The following is a 19850-nucleotide window of genomic DNA, read 5'->3' as shown; positions in this document are numbered from 1 at the left end:
AGGCATTGTTCATCCAAGGGTGGATGTGGTCTTGTGTCATGTCTCTTAGGTGGGAGTTGTCATGCGTCCATCTTTTCTGTCTGCCTTGTGGTTCAGCTGTTGTTGGCATCAGCTGGGGTCCTGTAAGGTTGAGCATCGTAGTCAAGGTAACCAAGAGGGTCCACCTTCCCATGGTTGCACACAGGTACGTCACACCTCACACCTGGCTGCCCTAGAGTTGATCAGAGGCTGGAGGTTGGAGTGCGAGCTTACCCTACAGGGGCCCAATCAACACTCCCCCCTCACCACTGAAGCAATCAAGTGTGGGTGAGATTTCCCTAATGTGCTGTCTTGGAGGTGCCGGGGTTTCCTGGGACCTCAACCCTTTTGCAGTGGCTCTGATGTATCCAAGAGGGTCTCTCCGCTATTCTGCAGGCAGTTGGAGTGGTCAGAAGCACTTGGTATGGACCCTCCCACCGTGGCGAGCTCCAATTTTTTCTTTGGAGTACACGGACCAGGATCCAGTCACCTGGCTTCAACCTGCAAGAAATAGGTGAAAAAGAGTCTTGCGGCAGTTTATTGTTTAAAACAACTTCTCTGTTTGTCAACAATTGAGTCATCCAATCTGCCAGAGTGGTTTCACGGATTGATTTATCTAGTGGCTCACTAATAACTGGCAGTGGAAAAGGTCGCCCATGTATGATTTCAAATGGGGACAGTTTGTTATTTCCTTGTGTTATTCTCATCCACATTTTGACTAGGCCTACACATTCTGGCCATGATCTGCCAGTTTCTTCCATTGTTTTCCTGAGCCTTTGTTTTATAGTGCCATTTGTTCTCTCCACTAATCCTGCACTCTGTGGATGGTAGGCACAATGGTATTTTAAACTGAAACCTAGTGCTTCAGATACTTTGCTGATCACGTCATTTACAAAATGGGTTCCATTATCTGATCTTATCAGAGTAGGAATACCATATGTTGGGATGAAATGGTTGCATAGACACTTTGCAACTGAGATTGCGTCTGCTTTTTTCACTGGGTAGATTTCTGGCCATTTTGAGAAAACATCTATAATTACTAGAGCGTATTTTGAGCCCTGACACTCATTCAATTCAATGAAGTCCATGTGAATTGTATGAAATGGGTGAGGTGGTGTAGGAAAATGTCCTCTTTTTGGTCTTAAGTTACCTTGGGTATTGTGTTTTTGGCAGGTCATACATGTTCTCACATATTCTTTTGCTGAAGTTTCAAAATTTACAGTATAGAAACATTGATTTATTATAGAGATCATGCTTCCCGTTGAAACATGGCTTAAGCCATGGCTCACTAGGGCGGCTGTTTTGTGTAATGATTTGGGAAGAATGGGTTTTCCTGCTATTTTCATTAAGTCATCAGTGTCTAGTACTGCTCCGTGTTTTAGCCATTGTTTTTGTTCTTTTAATGGTGCTGCTTTTTGTTCGTCCTGCAGTACAGATAGTGGGATGGTGTGATTTTCATGAGTTGTTAGTAAGACTGTGGTTGCTATGGCTGCTGCTTTTGCAGCTTTGTCAGCAAAATTGTTTCCCTTTGTAATTTCAGAGTCATCCTTCTGATGTGCTGCACATTTGCAAATTGCTAAATGTCGCGGCAGCTGTACTGTTTTTAACAGTTGCTTCAGTAGATCTGCATGTTGAACTGGGTTTCCAGAGGAGGTCACCATTCCTCTGTTATCCCATATTTTTGCAAAGTGGTGAACTGCTGCAAATACATACTGGCTATCTGTGTGAATGTTAATGTCCTGTCCTTCATGTATTTCACATGCTCTGATTACTGCAGTCAGTTCTGCACTTTGAGCTGAATATGTGTGTGGCAGAGCTCTTGCTTCCACTATAGTGTTTGTTGTGGTTACTGCATATCCTACACAATTACGCCCTAGTGCATTTTTTGATGCTGAACCGTCAACAAAGATGTCAATGAAACCTTCTTGTGGCGTGCTGTAAATATCAGCACGTGGTTTAGTTTCTTCTTCTAGTTTTTCCACGCAGCAATGTGTTTTGCCCTCTGTGGGAGTTGGCAACAATGTGCTGGGATTTAAAGGTCCACATCTCACTATGTTGATGTGGGACTGTGAAAGCAGTATGCCAACATAGGAGAGTTGTCTCGCGTGTGTTAAGAAAGGCAAATGTGCTTGTAGCAGTATAGAAGTTACTGCATGTGGTACTCTAACAGTCAGAGTGTGTCCTAAAACTATGTCAGCAGATTTTTGCACCGCCTCTGCAGCTGCTGCACATGCTTGTACACAGGTGGGCATTCCTGAGGCCACTGAATCGAGTTTGCTTGAATAGAAAGCTAGTGGCCTTTGTTTTTCTCCAAATGATTGTGTCAATACTGCTTTCATGTGTCCCTGTGTTCCGTCTACGTTTAGGTAAAATGGTTTGTCATAATCTGGTAATGCAAGCACAACATTAGTTTGGAGCATGAGTTTTAGTTTAGTAAATGCTCCTTCTGCTTCTGGCGTCCACTGTATTTTATCTTTTAAAGCAAGATCTTTTCCATAGATTAGGTTTTGCAGCGGTTGTACCCATACCGAAAAATCTGGAATCCACGCCCTACAGAAGTTGCACAACCCAAGAAAACTCATCATCTGTTGTTTAGTTTGTGGCTGTGGTGCATTTTGTATAGCCTCTTTTCTTTTGTTTAGTAATTTTTTCCCTGCACCTGAGAGGGTGTGCCCTAAGTATGTTACTTCAGGTCTCCATAATTGGAGTTTATTCAGAGACACTTTATGGCCTTGCTCAGCCAAGTGACGTAACACAGCCATAGTATTTTGTTTACACCCTTCCTCTGTGTGGCCAGTCACTAAAATGTCATCTACATAAAGTAGAAACTGTCCTCCTGCTGGCAGGAGGCAGGACATCATTGATTTCTTTAAGGCTTCAGCATAGAGAGTGGGGCTGTTTTGAAATCCCTGAGGTAACCTAGTGTAGGTGTATCTCTGTCCCTCAAAAGTGAAGCCAAACAGGTATTGTGAGTCAGGGTGTAAAGGCACTGAGAAGAAAGCGTTTGATAAATCTATCACTGAGAACCATTGTTCTTTTGGAGTGACTTGATTCAGTATAGTGTGAGGATTTGCTACTACTGGAGGTATCATTTCAGTAATTTCATTTATTGCTCGCAGATCATGTACCAAACGATACTTTCCAGTATTAGCTTTCTTTACTGGGAAGATTGGAGTATTGCAGGTAGCAGAATTAGTTTTTAGTAAAATTCCTGCTTTCTCCATATCTTTTATCACTGGCTTAATCCCTTCTGTTGCTTCCTTAGATAAGGGGTATGTGGCTTAATGGGCCTGTGGGATGAAACCGTCTGTACTGTTACTGAGTCTGCGTTTTTTATTAATCCCACATCAGTTGGTCCATTCGACCACAATGTAGAAGGTAAACTTTTAAGTGCTGGCTCTTCTTCCAGTGAGAGAATTTCTCATTCTTGTGTGCTGTCGTGCAGATGAGTGTTGGGTGTAGTTCTTATCACCCAGCCAAGTGTATATCTCATGCACCCTGTTCTTTTACCCTGTGCCCAACCCTCTTCCTCTGTAGGTGTATATTTATCATTTTCCACCTTTTGCAGGATGCTGCCTAATTGATACCATTGTGTATCTGCTGTTTTTGCCACTGACACATGGGGTTTTGTAATCCTATTCAGTTTTCTTACTGAGTCTGGTTGGATCACTGAGCATACTGCGTTTCCGCTTTTTGTGACATATAAATGTTGCAAAGTCAGATATGGGCTTTTTAGGCTGTGTACCTGTTTATCATACAGAGGGTCTGGGCCTGGGGTTTGTTTATAGCGCAGAGTGCTGTGATACTCAGTTGGCTTCATTTTTTCAGCACTTAAAGGGAGATGTTTTTCAGCTGCTTCTTTGAGCTGTGTAAGCTGTGGGAAGTCTAATGACCAGTAGTAGTTTGGCTCTCCTTTTCCTTCCCTCTGATAGGGGTCTTCTTCTGTTAACATTATTTCAGCTGTCATGCTTGTTCCTGTGGGGATAACTCCTATCCCTAGTTTTGTCATTGCGTCTCTTCCTAATAAGTTTACTGGGCAGGTTGGGTCTATTATACATGGCATGCAGCAGGAGCGTTGGCTGGGTTTATGCAAAAATGTCAGTGGCACTGTTAATGGCTGGGTTTTCATGTGCCCTGACGCTGTTTTTACAATTATCACTTCATTAGAATAGGTTGTTTTAGGGGGTTCTGTCTTAAGCACTGTTTTACAAGCTCCTGTGTCACACAACATTTGCAGCTTTTTGCCATTTACATAGACTGTAAGTGTTGGCTTTCCATCCAGTAAACCTATTAGCTGATGAACGTTATATACTTCAGCTTCATCTTGTTCTAAATTGTTTTCTTTGTTTGTTAATGCTTTTACTTCTTTTTCATCTATCTGGCTCTCCCTGTCATCTGTCTGGGTGGTTGCAGCCTCAGTGGTTGCAGCTAGTCATTCTGTGTCGGGCGTTCTCTGTGTCCTACAATCACGTGCAAGGTGTCCCCTTTTCCCACACTCCCAGCATGCAGAGTTAAAACCATTGTTTGGTGTGCGTCTAAACCTGCCTTTACCTCTTGCTCCTCTCCTATGCATTTCTCTCCCTCTTTTTTGGCCTCTAAAACCTCCCCTGTAGTCACCACTCCCACTAAAAGCTGTAAAAGCAGTGTCAGTGTCTAGGGCAAAAACTGAGGTCTTCTCTTTATTTTTCACTACTGTCTGTGCATGATTAGCATATTGAAGCGCCTCATCTACTGTGCCTGTATCTTGTGTTACCCAATATTTTTCTACATGAGACCTAATACTTGGCACTAATCCTTTAATAAAAGCACGTTTAAATTGTTGCTGATATGGTGATTGTGGGTCATCAGCATAATTTAGACCTGAGTTCTGTCTGAAAACGGGCCTCAGCCTGTCCATATATTCATGTGGGTTTTCTGTGTCACTCTGTTTAACTTGCCCTATTTTACCGTAGTTGGCTCTTGGCGCTAGTTGTTGACGGGCCCTGTCAAACACAGGTATTAATGCTGCTTGGAGGTCAACATGACCTGGGGGAAACGCTCTACCATCTGGTAGGGAACCGGTAAAGTCTCCCCTAATCCTTCCCCAGGAGAGCCCTAGGCAGTCCTGGAATAACTGCAATACTTCGTGACCATTTAGATGCCACTGGGTAATTACTTCACGCACGGCAGCTTGCCATGGTTCATGTCCTTCTTGTATTGATGGAATGCCTGTTATTACATTTTGTCTGTCTTTATGTGTCCATGGACGGTACACAAAAATTGTGGGTCTGTTATCCCTGCCTCCTCCCTGACCATCACCTAGGAGTGTGCCATATCTGGGGTTTGCTACTTCAACTAAAGGACACGCTAGTGTGGATGGTGGTGGTGGGTCTGGGTGTGAACCACAACCATTGCACTCTTCTTCAGAGCCATAATCATGTCCTGGATGAAATTTTCCCTCATGCTCGGTTAACATTGTTTGTGCTTCCTCATATGCATTGTCAAATTTAATTTTCAGTGCTCTTGTCCATATGGGAGATCGTTTGAGACTAGATTTTGGTGTAATGCTGGTTGTTTTTTCTGCTGCTAGCGTGGAAGGTTTATTGGAGGGGTTTAAAAGAGAGTTATGTGGGTCTGTCGGTGGAGGTCTTTGTTCAGCACGTGCCTGCTTTGTAGTTTCATCATCAGGGGTTATTAATGCTGCTGTCAATTGTTTTTTCTTTTCCTCTCTCTGTTTCCTATGTTCAGTTCTCTTTTCAGCTTCATTTTCCCATGCTTGGAAAAGTCTATACTCTTCCTTACGTTTTAATTTTTTCTTTGGGTCTTTTGTTAATGTAATCTCTTGTTTCAGAGCAGTTCTCAGCTGGGTAACAGCTGAGGGATTGCACTTCCCTTCCCAGCTGCGGTTTTTAGCTTTCCGTGGATTTCTCCACCTATTTGCACTAATCCTACCTGCTCCAGCTTGTTGTTTTTCTAACCATTCCTCATCAGGTGTTAATTTTGCTTGTTTATTCCCCATTGTCAAAGATTTTGCTGGGCTGTCACTGGCACGCTTGACTTCAGAGTGGTTGCTGATACGCCCTTCTACTTCACTTCTAAAAAATGAAGCGGTATCAGTTTTACGAGATAAAACTCAACCGTTCTCATTTGTCACCAGTACGTGAGCCTCAGCAAAGAAAACAAATAAAATAGAAGTAGTTCAGCAGCGTATTGTGCTGTAAAATCAACTTACTTCCAGACACATACACACATATACACAGATAGACATTTGCGCGCTAATTTGTTACGAAGTATTTAACAGCTACCTCTGAAACTGGTCTAAACTTAGTTCTTTTTGGCCTTTTGGCGAACTTAACCTATTTTACGCGTTTCTTAAATAATTTGTCACGAGATAATTTCGGCTACCTCTGAAACTGGTCTAAACTTAGTTCTTTTTGGCGAACTTAACCTATTTTACGCGTTTCTTTAATGATTTGTCACGAGATAATTTCGGCTACCTCTGAAACTGGTCTAAACTTAGTTCTTTTGGCCTTTTGGCGAACTTAACCTATTTTATCATTTCATTTTACGCGTTTCTTAAAACCTTCATGGCCGTTTTACAAAATAGTGTTTCTCTCACCCTCAGACGTCTCACTGGTGATTCGGATCGTCAGACTGAATCCCACCGCCGTGGACCAGACTAAAAACACCGGCCTGGACCCGAATTCACACGTTCCAGGGCTTTCGGCCTCGTCTAAGAGGGCTGTGCACAGACTTCGGTGCTGGCTTCCCACGGCGTCAGGAATCAGTGCTGGATCCTGGAACAGAGTCACAGATAACAGTTCTGATGTTTCTGCCCCGGCTACGAAGGACCAAAATAAATGTCAAGAGATGTACTCTAAGACACTTCTACAGCTGAGAATCAGAGAGGAGAAACACACAGTTTTACTTGCATGCAAGGGCAGCCACAGAGCACCTGCACTTGGAGTGAGGGCTCCGAGACTCGCGCTCTGCCACTGCCCTGGTCTTTATTTATACACAAGAAGAGTAATACAACAGTGAATACGTTTGTTCAGTGGAATGTTGATGCGTGAGCATGTGCGGATATGTGTGTGTATGCGCGCGTGTGTGTGTGTGCCAGGAGAGGCTCCTCTACCTGGTACAGAAGTGAAACTGCTCTTATCTAGCAGGTACTGCTCCTTCCCTGCATGATAACAGGTCACAGTGAATCAAAACAATCTGAGTTATAAAGAGGTCATCATACAGTATTCTATCCTATGAAACTTATATTATTAAAAGATTATACTGACTACAATTTTCTATTGACACATACTAATGTATAGAAACCCTTACCAGCAATCGTTCATTTTTTGTGTGGCTTTTTTCACGGTTTGTTAACATGCTGTGTAGGTGTGGACATAACGGGAAACATCTGTGACTGTTGTTCATCTGTAGTTTGAATGCTGAACATTTGCCTGTTTAAAGAATAAACAGTATACAGAGATGTACTTCTGAATGTGGACGATGTGTCTTATGCTGCAGTGATGCAGTTCTGCTTGTGTTGAGTGATGCAAACAACCAATCGATCTAAACTCTTTAAATGTCAATCACGTGGTTACCGGCTACCGGCGAAAATAATGGAGGAAATCGGGATGGTAAGCCAATTTCTGTCTTAGCGCATTTGCGCCGCTGTGTGTTTTTGTGGTCTTCTTTTGCGGCTAATTCAGTAAATTTTGGTCTGATCGTGGTGAAACTTGGTGTGTGGAGTCAGTGATATCTCTGGGAGCTAACCAGCCTATCTTTAACCGGTTACATGAAGTCTGAAGAATTTCTGGTTCGGTTTTGTTTGTTTAGCGGGCTTCTGCGCATTTACGTAACTGCTCGTTTAATCGCGGCTTATTTTCGGTGTGTTTGGTGGTTGTAGAAATGGTTTATATGACATTTTAGCTGAGATTCTGAGGTTTCTGTGGATACCACACATGTCTGGACTTATATTTCTCAACCCGCGTTATAACCGATTAAACGTGATCTCCTCCTTTTTGCCCCGGTATCGGGGCGTGGGGCTTAAGTGGTTAAACGTCAAAATCTACCATTAGATTTTTTGTGACACAACAGTAGTGAGTGTTCCCACCTTCTGCTCTTTGGAACTTAACGCAATCTTTCCGTTTTGGACATGATTTTGGAGTACATCTTCGCAGTAGCGATTTACCGCAAAGTAAAGCTACCGGAAATGTACAACCCCACATCCGGCCTCAAACCAGGAAGTTAGCATTTTCTCGTGCACATAGTCAATTGCCATTTTGAGGCTTTGACTGATGCAGAATACATGTACTCCTGCATAAACTGTGGGTTTCACCCCCCTGTGGTAGTTATGGACTTACACAGAAAAGGGGTGTTCAAGTTAGCAGGTAAGTTTAATGTACATTTGTGTTAATAGTTCATTGTGTACATTATGTGCATGTTCTTATGAGTCAATTTATTATAGAGAGTGACCTCAAAGCCCCGGAAGACTTCAATGGTGAACATGACATTGAAGGTTTTTGGAACTCTATTCACCTGGAAATGATAAGCCATGGGTTTTTTCCAAGTGAGTGATGGCAAAAACTTATTGAAAGTCATTCAGTGTTTTAAAGCAATTTAGATTGTAATTAAAAACATGCCATTTTCTGTAGGCGGCGTGTAGAATCCATTTTCAGTTCCACCAAGTTACACACACTGGGCACCATGGATTGGGAGTGAAACTCGAACAAGTGGCATCGTGCTTAACACAGAGTTTCAAAAAGTAGGAACAAGCTCTTCACATGAAGCAAAGCTTAGCAGTGTCACAGAAGACCGTCTGTTGGATGAACTCGCCAAACAAAAGGTAAAATTGCTTTGAAGTTTTCAGAATATGTGACATAAAGTTCTGGGGTTGTTCCATTTACAGTTTTCCCTAATTACTGTCAGGTTGGAGTGGTGAGAAAATTGTGTAAAGCATGCAACATCGACTCCAAAGGCTCCCGCTTTGATCTCATCACCAGACTGAGGGAGAAGATGAAGAGCAGGCAGACATATGATAAGCTCTTTCAAAGCATATGAGGTGCCTCTGGTAAGCATCACTTAGCGATTATTAGAAGTAGCATTAAAATATGTAATTACAATCACAAACAACTTTTTAAATCTTTGCTTGCAGGAGGATGGTCTGTAATACTATGTCCACATGGCATTGTATACAGTGTTAAATTTAATCTTCATGCTGAAAGTCCCCGGGATTTTGCTGACCTTCTCCTGTCCTGGAAGCACATGCCAAACGTCTGTGTTTACGATTTTGCGAGGGGTTTGGCAGCACACACCAATTTGCGGGTTCCTGATAAACTGCCATTTCATCCACATGAAGGTCGACTGGCTGAGCCCACTGAGGAAAATGTCAAGGCTGCACAGGATGGAAGCCTGAAAGTGAATCTTCCATGGCTACATGAAAGGATGGATAGTGTAAATGAAAATCCTCATCCTGTCACTGGATCATCTGACCATTATGTCCTGTATGACAGATTTCATGAGGGAAATACAAAAGATCCCAAGGACATATTACGCAGAATTCAACTTGTCCCAGAGCTGAAAGGCTGGCTGAACAGTCAAGTTGTTGAACAGTTCTTTGCAAACATGAGGAAAAACAATTACTTTTTAAGTAACATGAGTCCATCCACACATGTGTTTCTGATGAGAAATATAACTCATCATTATAACACTGTCACCAACAAGAAACTTCTGGAGAGGCAGCTAAGACATGGTCGACTTAGAAAGATCAATATCTCATTGTTGGCACTGGGTCAAGCTGTCGTAGGTAAGTACATGCATTGTCTCATGACCAGAACACTACCATTGTTCACATGTTAGATTTGTTCCTATCTGTGTGTGTATATTGTTGTTTTCTTTGTGTCCCTAGCCCCACAGGTGTGCAATAAACCCAGAGAAACCACAGAAGCGGTGTTGAACCCAGCACCTTCAATGTCTGGTGACACTGGTAAAATTTCTTATTTTGAATAGTGATTGTCATATATAGGTGAAATAATAATCTTGCATTCATTATCTTGTTGTAGTTGAGGGCTCATGAACGAATTTGTTACATGCTGTTTCAAATGAATTTCCTTCTGTAAATAGTGCTTATTTTTCTTGCATTTGTATGCATTTAATATGCATTCTATGTAGTGTTTTGTCTGAAACCTGTTAAAATCCCTACAGAACCTCAGGTAAGAGTTGACAACAAGAAAGCCAATAGAAGGTCAACAGATGCAACTTTTCCTGACCTGTGTGGACCACCGTGCGAAGCTCTGACAAAGCCTGAGAACATTTTGGCCAGCCGTTCATCCTGGTGTTTTGTACCGCACCCTGGCCAACAACAGCTTGTATGTTAAAGTTTTCAGATGTCGCAAAGTGCAACTTTTAGTGCTTATCTGGTTTTGTCCTCCACAGTCTATGACACCTCTGTTTTTTTTTTTAGTTTTTTTTTTTAGCTCAACTATGTTCTGGACATCAGCAGACCCAAAGATGAGCTGATTGTTGAAACGTCTTCTGGATGCCTCACACGGGCAGATTTTTGGACACTGGGTTTAAACAAACAAATGGAATCGACTGTAAGTATTTTGTTTCTATGAATATGAAATAATAAAGTGTACATTCATTTTGTTGATGATTTTTTTTCTGTTTCAGATTGGAAATGGCTGTTTTGAGCTTATCACTAAAATTGTTCAGTCAAAGGTACTGTATGTTGTATATGATGATTGTCAAGCTTTAATTTAAAGAGTTGTTGTTTTAAATGTGCTGTTTTTACATTCTAGGGGATAAGCATTTACATAGAAAATCTGTATGTCACCTGGACTTGGCTTGCACCCTATGGCTGTGATCCATTGCAGTCCTTTCCTGTAAGTGCACCATCCTTTAAAGAAACAAGCAAGTAATCTAAATGATTTTTTTTATAACTTTGGTGAAAGTTCATATACAGAATACTTAAAAATAAAATTCTGTTTCAGACTGATGCTCAAAGGAGGACATCATAGTTCTCCCTCTCTGGACACCTGGTCATTTCCAGTTGTGTGTAAGTCTTGTTTTTTGACACATACAAACTGTTAGAATTTTGCTATGTGTCTGAGATGTATTCAAGCTTTTATGACGCAGTTTCAAAAGTCTTTGATTATGATCGCTTGCATTGACATTGTTTTCAGGTTTGAAGTCATGGCTAACTGTCTTTTAGGTACTGAAGCCACCTAAAAGAGAAATCCTCTTTCTTGACCCATTATACACAAAGGCAGGATTTGGTGGCCAACAATATGTTTCACTTTTGAGGTCACATTTTTATAAGCATTTTTGGTTTGTTCCAGAGTTTTCAGGAACCTGTTCAGTGTTCCAGGTTAAGTGCATCCCAGATCATGTTCTGCTGATCTTGAGTGTTCACACATATAGTACACTCACATGCTTTTTTTATAAAGTATATCAGCATGATGCTTCAACATTTTATTATATTTCTCATCTTCACATTCTGATCAAGTCAGTGATGCTGTCTTTAGATGAGTTTCAGACATAAATAGGGTCTTCAAATGTTCTAGTTTAACATAAAATACCATTAAATATTAGTTTGTAAAATATGCCAACCTTAACACTAGGTTTACTATCCTGTGCAAATTTGCGTAACTTCCCTAAACCCAATACCCCCTAGAATTACTGGCTTTTTTTATTTTCTGGTGCAAGTCCCGAGGTGTTAAGCACCCCGCTGAGATTTTCACAGGTCGTCAGCTTGTTTCTCTTACAGCTTTTGTTGTGCAAACCACCCATTGTCCTTGAGGCCTGGCACATTTGCATTTGCTCACTCAGAGTTGCTCAGATCCAAGGCAGGCCAAACCTCTGTGTTACAGCTTTCAGAAATGCCTGATAGAAATGCTTCAACTTACTCATGAGATTTTGACCACATTTTTTGCGGAAGTCACAACTATACTGAATGCACGACCGTTGTTGCCAGCTGCAAGAAATGCTTGGTAGGGAACAGCTGTTCCCTACCAAGGTTCGTTTCAAAGTTTGTAACACTTTGAAATAAAACAGACTTGTGTACCCATATATTGTGAATGTCTGTCTTTTGTATGTAGGTTGTAACACAGAGGTTTGGCCTGCCTTGGATCTAAGTAAACAAATGCCAATGTTGCACACACACACACACACACACACACACACACACACACACACACACACACACACACCTGCATTTATTTGTCCCACAAGTGGAAAATCTGCATTGTCATTGCAAAAAAGTGGACAGAGCAAGGTATAGAAAGTGCACTATACAAACATTTTATATATATATATATATATATATATATATATATATATATATGATATAGATGTGTCTGTGTGTATAACTAGACTTTATGCATATTATATATAAATATATGTACAACTCTGTGTATTTATGTTTATGGACAGGCATGCAGGCAGGTAAGGAAGGAAAGCAGCCTTGCAGGGAAGGAAAAACTTGAATCTCTCATGGTTAGGGGTTGGGGGAGGGTGTGTTTGCACAACAAAAGCAGGAGAACAATGGAGCTGAAGACCTGTGAAAATCTCAGCGGGGTGCCAAGAGGTGTTAAGGTCGGGGGGAATTTACGCAAATCTGCGCACGCCAGTAAATCTAGTAGTAGGGACTTGCACCAGGGAAAAAAGGCTCAGTAATTCTAGTGTTAAATTAAAGCTGAAAATGCTTTATTTTGACCAACTGTGAGCATGTGACTGTACTTTTTCATTTTGTTATGCTGTTTTGTTGAGGTCGTGTTCCTAAGGCCTGTAGTTACAGTTGGTGCTATTAGCAATAAACATTTCACACCCATCATGATGATGTCTGTTAACTTGTGAATGTAACTGTCTTGAAAAAAAGGAATCTTGCAGTGAAGCTCATTCCCGGGCAGTGGTCAGAAAAAAAGAGCTTTGACTTGAAGGTATGTGCTAGTTTAAGTGTATGGTGAATAATATGAATTACACTAGTCTTCTTTTAAGGGATTTTATTAACGAGCCTTTATTTTCAATGTAATACAGGGTTTTTCCAAGCCAAGACTATGGAGTTGACTGTGGGTTCTTCATGCTGATGGTAATTTCTCTTCTCTTCTTGAGATTCATACAGAAGCTAATTTAAGCTTCTAAAAAAATGCCATTTTTATTTTTTCTTCCAAATAGTCTGCTCTGTACGTGGCACTGGATGCACCATTTGACTATACTATAGCAAGTATCCTATTTACTTTCACAGCAATGGAGTCTTGAATCTTTTGAAAGTTGTTAAATATGTTTCATATTAATATTTTACAGTCAGACATGCCCTACTTGTGTAAATGGTGGTGCTTGCTGTTGATGGAGAACTTTGATCTCAGGAGGTATTTATATTTTGACTTCTGTTCTATGTTGTGTCAAAGTTTACACACCTTAACAATATCAAAATTTTCTGTTAAGCTCTGGCAAGCTGTCAAGAGATGTATTCTAAGACACTTCTTCAGCTTCGAATCAGAGAGGAGAAACACACTGTGTGTGTGTGTGTGTGTGTGTGTGTGTGTGTGTGTGTGTGTGTGTGTGGGGTCAGAATGTGACCCCATAAAGACTTCCCTAAACCTGCTGGCCTGGAAGTCCAGCAGTTCATCTAAACAAAAGGCACTTAGCCTAAAACTGACATAGATACGTTTATCCTATCATAAAACAATAAGACAAGGTATGTCCTCTCCCATGCTCCCAGGATGTGGGTGTGAATGCCAGAACACTCTGGAATTTTGGTTTGGTTTGTTTACACCACCCGGAGAGGAGCTTACAAAGCTTTTCCCCTCCCCTACCTCGGCGCCTCAGACCATATCACTGTCATGCTAATGCCTGCTTACAGACCGCTCGTTAAAGTCACCAAACCGGTTCGTAAGCGGATACAAGTGTGGCCAGAAGGGGCTTCAGAGGCTTTACAGGACTGTTTTAACATCACAGACTGGAGCATGTTTAAGCAGGCTGCCACCTATAACAACACCACTGACCTCCAGGAGTACGCAGAGACTGTTACTGCCTACATCAACAAGTGTATTGAGGATGTAACAGTCACGAAAACCATAACTGTCCGGGCCAATCAAAAACCATGGATGACAGGAGAGGTCTACAGGCTGCTGAAAGCTCGGAATGTTGCCTTCAGAGATGGAGACGAGGCGAGCCTGAGGACAGCTAGGGCCAACCTTTCCCGTGGTATCAGAGAGGCTAAGAGACAGTACTCCAGGAAAATATCTCATCACTTCAAAGACAGCAGAGACTCACGGAGCCTGTGGCGGGGCATTCAGACCATCACAGATTACAAGCCCCCACCACAGACCTGTGATAGCACTATCCCCCTGCTGAACGAGCTGAACACTTTCTTTGCTCGCTTTGAAGTCCAAAACAGCACCACTGCACAGAAGACCCCACCCCCTCCTGGTGACCAGGTGATGACTCTGTCCCCGGACAGCGTGAGGAGATCTCTCAGCAGGATCAATGCACGTAAAGCTCCGGGTCCTGACAACATTCCTGGTCGTGTACTGAGAGACTGTGCAGTGGAACTCACTGATGTCTTCACAGACATCTTCAATATATCACTTATCCAGGCTGTCGTCCCCACATGTTTTAAAGCCACCACAATCATTCCGGTTCCAAAAAAGTCATCTCCCTCCTGCTTTAATGACTACCGTCCTGTTGCACTTACTCCCATCCTGATGAAGTGCTTCGAACGACTAGTCATGCAACACATCAAGACTGTCCTGCCCCCCTCCCTGGATCCCTTCCAGTTTGCGTATCGGCCCAACCGCTCAACCGATGATGCTATCTCCACTGCACTCCACTCAGCACTCACACACCTGGACAAAAAAGACTCATATGTTTGAATGCTGTTCATAGATTTCAGTTCAGCATTCAACACTATAATCCCCCAACAGCTCACTCAAAAACTGGTCCAGTTGGGGCTTAACACCTCTCTGTGCAACTGGCTGTTGGATTTCCTCACCGGAAGACCTCAAGCAGTACGGGTCGGCAGTAATACATCCAGCACCATCATTTTAAACACAGGGGCCCCGCAGGGATGTGTGCTGAGCCCCCTCCTCTTCACTCTGCTGACCCATGACTGCACTCCATCATACAGCTCCAACCTCTTCATCAAGTTTGCGGACGACACAACGGTGGTGGGTCTCATTAGCAACAGGGATGAGACCGACTACAGAAGTGAGGTGAGACGCCTGGCCACGTGGTGTGTTGACAACAATCTCTCTCTGAATGCGGAGAAGACGAAGGAGATTGTTGTGGACTTCAGGAGAATGCACACCCAACATGCTCCTCTGACCATTGACGGAGCGTCTGTGGAGAGAGTGAGCAGCACTAAGTTCTTGGGTGTGCACATCACAGAGGATCTCTCCTGGACGTACAACACCACAGCACTGGCCAAGAAATCACAGCAGCGTCTCTTCTTTCTCCGCAAACTAAGAAGAGCAGGAGCACCAGCCCCCATCATGTACACTTTCTACAGAGGCACCATCGAGAGCATCCTGTCGAGCTGCATCACTGTGTGGTTTGGAGCCTGCAATGCGTCCTGTCATAGAACCCTCCAACGCATAGTAAGAGCTGCAGAGAGGATCATTGGTGTCTCTCTCCCCTCCCTCCAGGACATTTACAGCACCCGTCTCACTAAAAAAAGCCCTTTGCATAGCGGCTGATCCCACGCACCCAATGCAAAGCTTCTTCAAGCTGCTGCCGTCAGGGAGGAGACTGCGGAGTCTCCAGGCCAGGACCAGCAGACTGAAGGACAGCTTCATCTATCAGGCTGTCAGGAAGCTCAACTCCCTCCCGATTCTGCCCCCTCTCCCCTCTCTCCTCCACGGTCTCACTGAACTCTGTCACTCTCACTCACACACACACACACACACACACACACACACACACACACACACACACACACACTCTCTGACTCACTCACTGGCCTGCACCAGTTATTAGTCACTTTGTGGAGCATTGGACTGCCATTACCTCATAAGACTTTGTTGTTACACTATCTCCTACCGTACATTACCAAATCTCCATTTGCACTATTTGCCTATTTGCACTACCTTGCCTGGTTTACACCCAATGTCATTTACCCTTACCTGAATATTGTATATTGTATAGCTTTTTTTTGTTATATGTAAAATTGTACTGTATTTATTTAAATTTTTACTTTTTAATTATTTTACTTGCATTTTTAATCACTCTTATATTTAAATGTTCATTTGGGTTTGAGAGTAACGAAATTTCTATTCTCTGTATGTCCTGTACATGTGGCAGAATTGACAAATAAAGTTGACTTTGACTTTGACTTGAATGCACACAAAGTTGTTACAGACCTCCTAGGATGGGACATTCTTTCAATATGCCAACAACTATATACTTCTAAACACAAATAATTACATGCAGTATTCTACCATATGCAAACTTATATTATTAAAAGATTATGCTGACTACTAAGTACAGTACAATTTTCCATTGACACAAGCTATTTGCACACTGGAGAGAGAAAGCCAAAGCTGTGCTTGAAGGACAACAGGTGCCCATTTTCAGACTGAAAAAGCGCAAGTTCCAGGAAGTCAGTCAGGTCAGTATTCACTTTAAACAGTAGTGTAATTACGTGGTTAGTGACATTTGAATAACTGTTAAAAAACTGTTCTGAAACAGAGAAATAGCTATGTTTTTATCCCCATTTGCCTGACACAGGAGCCAGCAGTTGTTGAAGATCTGCGTCCTGCTGTGCAGTGGGTTGTCCAAAATAAGGCACTTTTCCGTGGACACGTAACAATGCCAAAATATGTCTTTAAATCAAGGGGACCAGCAGAGGGTCTTAAGAGACATGTCAGAGGAAGAAGACACTGGAGCAAGGGACTTGTTCCTCTTTGTTTTTCAGTTTGCAGAGGACATGGAGCTCTTTTTGAAAGCATGTGCTGATGAGCAGGGACTAAGGGTCAGTGCTATGTTTGACATGTAATGGACAAATGAAGGCACTGGCTGTGTTTGTTTGTTTAATATGTCGTTGTTGTTTTTTGCTTTGTTTTTGCATAGTACAAAATTCCAATTAAACTTATTTGATTCCATGTCCATACTTATAATAAAGGATTACAGTGTAACAGCATTAAATGTAAATATAACAGCATTTTTTTATACTTGTAATTTCTATCCTGGCCATTTGTGGCCACTTCACTTATTCTTTTTTTTGATTACTACACTGCAGTGGACCAAAAGAATGACACAGGCTTGATCTTAAGGATCTAACAGTTGTGTGTGTTGTGCATAACATTGCCACACAAATATGTATTTGCAAGATAGAGTAGAATAAATTATGACACATCAAATATTACACAGGCTGCATTGAATTTCTGTTGATACAGACTATTGAGCTTTGAGTTTCCCAGTCAAACTTAGCTTTGAAGCACATGCTAAAAAAAACACTTTTACTCTTGTACACTTCATAACAAGACACCATAGCCAAAATATTAACAAAATATATATTAATAAAAAATTCAAAGCTGCAGCACATACAGCAACAAACGCTGTTAGTAAATGTATCCTGGAGTTTATGCAGGTGCAGAAAGTGCTGCTGCTGTAAGTAAGCCTAACAGCTTCCAGATCACTTATTTTTCTGGAAAGATGGTAGGAAGGGCATCACTGCTCATTTCTACAGTCTCCCAGATCTTGGAATACAATGCCATTGTCCTATGAAACCGCTTCACAGTACTAAGAGTCCACTAAAACCTATAAAGCGAGTGATCCTGGAAGAAATGGGGCGCACACTAGTGACCTCAACAATTGCAAGACAGCCTTTTCCCCGATGCCCAGATGGAAAAAAAGGAAGTTTCATGAAAACATTAGGACTTTATCACCGTTTTATCTGAAAAGTTAATGGTAATATATAACCTAACTGGCTATAAAGAGTAAAAAATTTAGATACAATTTTGATTTTGATGAAAAGGACTGGTGCTATTTTAAAGAGTCACGTCGGTAAAAGTAGATAAATGTTTTAAGAAATATACATTTTATAGCTTTTTATGAACATACACAAAAAGTGGCCATTTTTGGCAACAAACAAGCTGAGAGTTTTATATTTTTTGCTCTCCTTGAACAAAAGTAATAGTGCATGTTAATCAATTAGATGTCCCAGACTCTACTATTAATAATACAGCGGTCCCTCGTTTATCGCAGGAGTTACGTTCTAAAAATAACCCGCGGTAGGTGAAATCCATGAAGTAGCCAACTTTATTTTTTACAATTATTATAGATGTTAAGACTGTAAAACCCCTCACTACATGCTTTATACACTTTTCTCAGACAGGCACGAACATTTTCACACTTTTCTCTTTTGTTCAAACACTCTTAGAGTTCAAACCTTGGTAGAAACATAAGTCCAGTATTATGGAATAAAACCAAAAGGTGCCTTTGGCGGTGCAAAACGTTTCGTCGGCATTGTTGTGTTTGTTTGGGAGAAAACTTACAAACATACAGTGCAGCACTTCAGAGTTACACTGCTAGCGATCGAAGATTTATGTAAATTCGACAAGCTACACGCATTCTGTACTGTACAGCAGCGGTCCCCAACCTTTTTTGCACCACGGACCACTTTAATGTCAGACAATATTTTCACGGACCGGCCTTTAAGGTGTCGCGGATAAATACAACAAAAGACTAAAAAAGAAACTGTGGTATTTTGTAAATATAATAATAATCGTGAATTCAGCTGTGCGCAACAATGACAGTAACATAATCCTCTCTGCTTCTTAATGCTCTCTGGTCGCTATGGTAACGCGTAAATAGTTCTTTCAAAATAAGACACACAACTACAACCATACATTTCACACCGGAGCCTCAACTCTCGCGGAACCGGTCCGTGGGCCTATTGGGGACCGCTGCTGTACAGGAGATACTGGACTAGATTGATTGACAATGGTCTACAGCAATCAGAACGCACAACACGATGTGCTGTAAAAAAATAAAATAAAAATCAACGAAACAGCGAGTGTACCGGAAGGTGCGCCGCGCGAGGGACCACTGTACACTTTTGGCCACGAACAATTTAGGGGATAGTGAATTTTTTTTTAACAAACCATGAGTGTTAGAAAAAAAAACCCCACTTAGAACCATTTTTATTTCTCAGCAGCATCAATAGTAACAAAAACGCAATTTAGTTTTCGCTGTCAAAGTCGATTTAACTGAAGTTACGTGTTTCCGGTTACTGTGGAGGTCACGTGTATCCGGTTACTGTGGAGCTCCCCAGTGGCTGCAGCCAGGTGCTCTTGTACGGATCGGGTAGTGACACTACCGTTTCACCTTAAGCGAGTAAAATCGTGAATTTGGATGACAAAACAAACTAAACCAACGTTTGGATCGATATCTGCATCGATCTGCCCACCCTTGTCTCCTGGATCGTAGCTGAGATCAGCGTGAACCACGTGGGTCTCTGCTCCCTGATCTGTTTCCTGTGTTTGGAAAGAGTTCCAGCTTCATCGCGGAGTTTCTCTCGGTTTGTGGGCTCATCTAAAGGTAAGCACCGAGCTAACTTTACTGTGAGTTCAGTTCATGTTGAGTTTAGCTCCTGAATGAGGTCTTCTGCTGCTCTCCTCGGTGTCTGTTCACAGTTTATTGTGAACACGTTGAGAGAAGAGTGAGAGAGTGTTTGGAGAAAAACACCAACTAATCATTAAGAATAAGAATAACTTTATTTATCCCGAGGGAAATTCTTTTGTCATGTACATGCTCAAAGCAGCAGGAGAGACAGAGGAACAGATGAATAAGATATAAGATATACAATATATACAATAAGAATAGTAGTGTACAGTAATATATAGTGCAAGACATAG

At 41.9% G+C, this 19850-nt stretch overlaps 1 protein-coding gene across 6 annotated transcripts; it reads left to right on the top strand.

The window, feature by feature from the left end:
• The first annotated feature begins 8301 nt into the window (after positions 1–8301).
• LOC109197590 (retrovirus-related Pol polyprotein from type-1 retrotransposable element R1) lies at positions 8302–17152 on the top strand. Of its 6 annotated transcripts, none has more exons than XM_025910306.1 (15): positions 8302–8563; positions 8649–8839; positions 8923–9064; positions 9149–9799; positions 9902–9979; positions 10198–10361; positions 10470–10589; positions 10666–10713; positions 10794–10877; positions 10986–11050; positions 12872–12932; positions 13030–13081; positions 13168–13216; positions 16502–16600; positions 16720–17152. In XM_025910306.1, the coding sequence occupies exons 4-10, from the start codon at positions 9259–9261 to the stop codon at positions 11010–11012; spliced, it is 1062 nt and encodes a 353-aa protein (XP_025766091.1). In that variant the 5' UTR covers positions 8302–8563; positions 8649–8839; positions 8923–9064; positions 9149–9258; the 3' UTR covers positions 11013–11050; positions 12872–12932; positions 13030–13081; positions 13168–13216; positions 16502–16600; positions 16720–17152. The 6 variants fall into 6 exon arrangements, with proteins under 6 accessions (XP_025766091.1, XP_025766090.1, XP_025766094.1 ...); XM_025910305.1 differs by having other exon boundaries at positions 13168–13361; XM_025910309.1 differs by lacking the exons at positions 13168–13216; positions 16502–16600; positions 16720–17152 and adding exons at positions 13297–13361; positions 13438–13578.
• The last annotated feature ends 2698 nt before the right edge of the window (positions 17153–19850 follow it).

This window comes from Oreochromis niloticus, linkage group LG9 (assembly GCF_001858045.2).
Source record: "Oreochromis niloticus isolate F11D_XX linkage group LG9, O_niloticus_UMD_NMBU, whole genome shotgun sequence".
NCBI lineage: Eukaryota > Metazoa > Chordata > Actinopteri > Cichliformes > Cichlidae > Oreochromis > Oreochromis niloticus.
Note: the sequence above shows the minus strand (reverse complement) of the source record. Positions and strands in the feature narration are given on the sequence as shown.